This window comes from Penicillium expansum (genome assembly GCF_000769745.1).
Source record: "Penicillium expansum strain MD-8 chromosome Unknown contig143, whole genome shotgun sequence".
NCBI lineage: Eukaryota > Fungi > Ascomycota > Eurotiomycetes > Eurotiales > Aspergillaceae > Penicillium > Penicillium expansum.
Window position 1 is genome coordinate 247201 of NW_015971170.1, and position 6000 is coordinate 253200.

The 6000-nt window shown below is 48.4% G+C and overlaps 2 protein-coding genes across 2 annotated transcripts; one reads left to right on the top strand and one right to left on the bottom strand.

The window, feature by feature from the left end:
* Positions 1–380: 380 nt before the first annotated feature.
* On the top strand, positions 381–1128 carry PEX2_043140 (translationally-controlled tumor protein; the record flags this gene model as incomplete). Its single annotated transcript, XM_016741589.1, has 4 exons — positions 381–395; positions 470–752; positions 816–987; positions 1044–1128. The coding sequence occupies 4 exons, from the start codon at positions 381–383 to the stop codon at positions 1126–1128; spliced, it is 555 nt and encodes a 184-aa protein (XP_016603599.1).
* Positions 1129–1579: 451 nt separating this feature from the next.
* Positions 1580–5297, bottom strand: PEX2_043150 (putative C6 transcription factor; the record flags this gene model as incomplete). Its single annotated transcript, XM_016741590.1, has 8 exons — positions 1580–2591; positions 2726–2815; positions 2863–2933; positions 2984–3303; positions 3351–4368; positions 4426–4465; positions 4517–5058; positions 5127–5297. The coding sequence occupies 8 exons, from the start codon at positions 5295–5297 to the stop codon at positions 1580–1582; spliced, it is 3264 nt and encodes a 1087-aa protein (XP_016603600.1).
* Between the last annotated feature and the right edge of the window lie 703 nt (positions 5298–6000).

Sequence of the window (6000 nt, forward strand, 5' to 3'; positions counted from 1 at the left end):
AAGGGAAGTAAATTGGTTGCAACAGTGAAAACAAATATCAATTGATCTTAATTAATCATTTTAGCTTGCTTGCATCTTTACAATTAAACATCTCTCAAGTTTATTAGTACTTATATATGCCCCTTTTTACCCCATCAATCGCATTGAACTTACGAAGTATCTTGAAGTACCAGATACTGCGCTAACACCGAGCCAGTGGCGGTGGCCCAGACTCCCTGATACCCAAGTGGTACAAACCGAACAAACACAAATCCCCCGCTCTATTTTTTTTTTTGAAAGAAAAACCTTGTCCCCCCACCTTGAAAGTGTTTCTCTTCCCTCCTGTGCCACCTTGCTTTTTTTTTACACCCTTCGTCTTCTTAACATATAATTTCGCCAAAATGCTTATCTACACTGTATGTTTGTCAAGATCAGATCCTTGTATTTACCCCTCTTCGCTAGGACAATTTCAACTGACAAACCCTACCAGGACATCGTTTCCGGTGACGAGATCGTCGCCGATACCTTTAACCTTGTCCCCAACAAGCAGTTCGATATTCTTTGGGAATGTGACTGCCGCAAGTACCTGAAGCGTGCCAACGAGGACTTCCAGCTCGAGGGCGCCAACCCCTCCGCTGAGGACGCCGAGGATGAGGGTGGCGAGGGTGAGGCCACTATGGTCCACGATATCGAGGACCAGTTCCGTCTCGTCTGGCTCAAGGTTGAGGATGGCGCGAAGCCCTCCAAGGACAGCTACAAGGCCCACATCAAGTGTATGCTCGCCCTACACTCTTTATTTGGTCTGCGCAAACACTGACCTTTGTTCTCTGATACAGCCTACCTCAAGAAGCTCCACAAGAATGCCGCCACCAAGTTCGCCGAGGAGAAGGACCCCAAGGCTGCTGAGGATGCATGGAAGACCAAGGCCGCCGGCGCTATGAAGAAGATCCTTGCCAACTGGGACAACTACGATGTTCTCATGGGCCAGTCCATGGACGGTGATGCCATGTATGTCCCCGTAGTATGACTTTCCCCTTTGGAACCTTAAAACTGACTGTCTCTAGGCACGTCCTGATTGACTTCCGCGAGGATGGTGTTACCCCCTACGCTACCGTCTGGGCTGACGGTCTCAAGGAGATCAAGGTTTAAACAACTCTTGTCATCCCGAAGAAGGCGATAGTCAAAACATACGCACCCTACACGAACAAATACGTCTTGTTGGAAGAATTGCGAGTTACAGCTCAGACGCAGCGGCTACTTATTCCCCTTCCCCGGGCCTGTCTGTTCTAATAACCCTCTCGCATTTTTTGTATCCCGAGTTAGAGGTCCATTGGATCCCCAAGAGTTACGCTTCATGAAATCATCTGTCATATCATGTCTTGCGTTTTTTTTTTTTTTTGGGCTTGTACTACGTAATCTGTCTTGAGTCTTATCGATCTAGTAACAGTCTTGGCATGAGACGAAAAAAAGTCATGACGAGACTCCTCGCCCCCATGTCCTTCCCCAAAAAGAGTAAAGCGACACCGATCATTATGTGAATGTATATATTTGGGGATTTGAGGGGCGTATCGCCTATAAGATATATCTACACTTGAGTGTATTAGGAATATCCTAGCCAATCTCCGGTATTGCCGTTCAATGACGGGAACATCCCGTCTGGGGAGGAGCCTGGAAGTGGAAGACTGTTGACATATGACGTAGACATGTCGATAGGACTAATGCCATTAAACGTTGAGGTAGTTCCAGCATGGGTGAAATCAAGACCCGAAACGGGATCCAATTCCATCAGATCATCTGCAACAGGAAGATGGCGTCCGAACACAGCGTCCCACTGATCCCAGTCGAAGTTGAGATTGGGGTCAACCATCGATGGCGGTGTAGGAACTCCAATGGGTAAAACATTAGGAGACACAGGGTTCATGAAGGACATGCCATCAGAAGCAGCAATACTCGGATCTGAGTGTTCAACATGTGGGGCGGGGACGGTGGACGCAGGGGATTGTGTCGGTGGAGGTGCACCAAACAAGGAGTCCGTATTGGGCAAGCAGGCCCCAGTGCGGGGAGGTATGGGATTATCGGCGGGGGTAGGATGGGATTGGGAATGTGAAATCAGGGGCAAGGGTTTATCCTGTGGTTGGTATTGGTGTCGCAAGGGACTTCGATTGGTATCCGGGGTGACAGGATTCGAGAACGTATGGGAGCGGGTGAGGTTGTAGAATGTTTTGACGAAATCGTTGTGTTGGTTGTGTGTTGAGGGATGGCCGGGCGATGCTGAACCTGGAGACCCGGCTTGGGAGGGATCCGAGCAAGGAGAAGCAGAATCCCCGCGAGAGTCAACCGACGAAGCGACCCCAGCCTGGATCTGGTCTTGTTCGGTCCAGAGCATTCGCGGATTGAGGCCAGCCTTTTGCCAAGCCTTCTGGCGAAGGCGGCGAATCATATCCCAGGCTTCACGGCCACCGTCCTTCAGTGGCCGTTGGGTTGAGACACCGTCTTCACCACCTACGACGCCCCCATCCGGACCAGAAAGTGCGAGAATGCTGTCGATGAACGCGCGGGACCTGGGTGCTTCAGGGCTGTAAGGTCGCTCATATAGGTCAATAAGCATAATCCTATATCTCATTAGCGTGGGTACCAACACCTGATGATGGAAATCATACATAGTAGCATGCATTGGTTGATGATTGCTAATACTAAATATTAGTTGTCTATGATTCTTGTCCACCATACTAGCGAAAAGACTTACCCAGGCCAGCTCCAGTGAAAGGGCTGGAAATCAGGATCCGTTGCGAGTTGGATGAACTTTTCCATGAAACCATGACAATGGCGAAGTGCACTATCGATATTAGTACATAGACTCATTTCCTGATGGTGCGTGCAAACCTCTGGCGTGCTGCTGGCCAAATCCGGCTGCGAGCGTTCTTCAGAAAAGGCTGGTAGGCCACGCAAAAAGCCTATAGAAGGTCAGTGAGATATAAAATCAGCAAATATTAAGAAAGCGCACCTTGTCAATGTACAGAGAAAGGATGATCTTCGCCCATTTATGGAAGCAAACAAGAACCGGTGAGTGATATTGTTCTGGGCATCCAGTGGGGCCTTCGCCTGGAAGCTCTGTGTCGGAAGAGCGGCCATCGGGAGATTTGGACATAGAAAAAGCTCCACCTGACATTGACAGTTTATCTGCATCCTTCGCCTCTGGAATCCTGTTGATGATGGAATTTAGTTTGAGCTGCAAGTCGAGGAGTATGGACCGGAGCTCTTCCATGTCCTGCCTGGTGAGGGGCTTTGTTCCAAGCTGGATTTTCAAAATTCGGCGGATAGCGCCTAGTAATGATTAGCCTGTAGATTTCAAAACCGAAAAAAATACCCACGAGCCATGATATATTTCCCTCTTGCGGTAAGGTAGTAGACGTTGACCATTGATGGTCCGCCGCAAATAGTGGGATCATCTGGATTATCAGGCAGCCGCTCCCGCGAAGCAACCTGTGTCATGTAGGACTCTGCAGCAGGGGTACCTAGCATCGTATCTTTTATTTCACTCGTCTCGCACACATCACAATAATTCTCGTCGTTGACAAGTGGAGGCAGACCGCTTGACATCGCAACGACACCGTCCATGTGCATAATGTGCCACCATAAACGGCGTCGATACTCAGCTTCACATGGCTCTATGCCAAACTTAGCTGGGTCACGATGCAAGCCCATGGTTTGCGCAACTCTCATCGCGAGACTAACAAAGAGACTAGTGGTCAAAGGCTCTTCCTCCTTCGTGACAATTGTCTGCACGAGTAGATAAGCGGCGAGGCCTTGAAGTGAAGGACTGCGCGGGAATTTGATCTTCGTAAGCCATCTAGTAACTTCCTCGGTGTATATTGTCAAAAGGGCCGACCGCGAGGACACATTGAATTCAGCTTTGATTGTTCTGATTGAAATCGTCACTGAGCCGCCATACCATATCGCGTACAACAATGGAATGAATGATGGATTGGGGCACGACTCTCCCGAATAGCTGCTGTAGTCATACCAATCCCAGAAGGCATTGTAGAGCTTGAGGATGGTTGGAGGGTGAATGATAGGACTGATGGCGTGTATTCCAGAAATGAATCCTTTGTAAAGAATATGGCTTTGCCGTCTCGTTGGGATGTGGCCAAGCATTTCTGGCTCCACCATCTTTTCATTGACTGAGGGAGAGTCTCCTGAAGGGAAGATTATAGATTGTTGGAAGGAACGAGACTTGGACGCGATTGAAGGTGTGGAGCTGCCTATTGACTCTCTCCAGGACTGTCGGCCATCGGCATGCGAATCTGTTATGTTTTCATTATTCGTTTCAGGAGTAGACCGATCGTGTGAGCTATTTTGGTCTCTCAACAATTGATTGAGTTCATTGATCTAGATACGAGTTAGTCAAAATGGTCTGCTAGTAGGAAAATCCAGTGGAAATCATACTTCATCAGAGATATAAGCCCAATACGTGGTTCCAACATATCTAGTTATAGTTAGAGAACTTTGCATTTTGAATAAAGCAATTTTGACCAACCTTGACCTTCCACCGTCCTCTAAGCTCAAATGGCCCAAGTTCAGACTGCCAACCGGGTCTACTAGATCGGTGGCCTGACCGGATGGGATCGGAAATTCATCACTGCTCGACTCTGCGGCAATGCGATGTGGGCTGGTAGATCTTGACGGTGTTTTATTTCGGTTCAGATCATTGCTCGCCCGTGGGTCATCCAACTGTGTGGGATCCACTTTCGCATCCAGGGCCGTTACCTGCATCCCCACGTCGTCAAGTGTTTGGCCGCTCTCCCCAAGGCGCTCAATCATCGACATAAGCTTGTCGAGTCGCGATTCAATGGCACTTGGGTCGGGCTTTTCGCCTGTCGACTCTGCCCGCCTGAAGTGTGCGTAAAGTGACTGGAGCTCGTCGACATCCTCCTCCAATGTCCGGGGCATCTCCCTCCTTCGTTTAACGCCATGCGTATGTTGGGAAGAGCTCTCGCGCCCATCGTCGTCTTTTTGGGATGACACATCATATATACACTCGGTGTTGTTCTTCACGCAGTTTCCACATATCGGATGTATCTGTAATGAGATACATATGTTAGCTTGGAGCAGAAACTTCGGTGTTGGTGGTAACCTGATCAGCCTACCTTGTCACATTTGACCTTCCGACGCCGACACGTGTGACAGCTGTAGCTCGCACGATTTCGGGTGATCTGGCGACCTCCAGCCAAAGGTCCCCTCAATAATGATGGAGCAAACGAGCTGCCAGGGATTGAAGGGCCCAGTACGGGCTGAGCATCAGGCGGGCTCTGGTTCATAGTCCCTCACAAGACATGAAAATATATCAAATTGCTGTTAGCATGCAAACGCGCCAAAAAAAAAACGGTGCCTCGGCGACTGCGGGGGTTCCGTGACGTTATCGGAGATTGAAGGGGACGGCCAATGATATCACCCCATCGCGAGGTCAGCATTGATGCCTGAATTTGTTGGCATTGACCCATTTGCTCTTTAACTAACTAACTAACTAACTAACGTATTTCACTAACGTATTTCACATACGAGCTGCGCACACAAGCGAGCTGCGCACCCACCCCAAAACGCGTCAATTAATTAACCCCTTATTTTTCAACCACCCACCATGCCACCAATACGCTCTCGATCCTCTAAAAATTCAATAGAGCAAGAGGGTAGGATCTTACTAGCTATCTAGGCTATTAAGAAGTAAGAAATCAGCGCTATTCGCGAAGCAGCCCGTCGTTTTAACGTTCCTGAATCAACCCTCCGGATACGTCTTTGTAGGACTACCTTTCGCGCGAATTCTCGCGCTAATTTATATAAATTAACTATAATTAAAGAGGAATCTCTTAAAAAATAGATTCTCTCTATAGATCTACGTAGAGTAGCCCCCCGGCCCTCTTCTATACGAGAAATAGCTAACCTTCTTCTTAAAAAGTGTAGAACTACCCTAGTTATTTCGGTCGGCTAAAATTAGGTTACGAACTTTATTAAATAATATCCTCT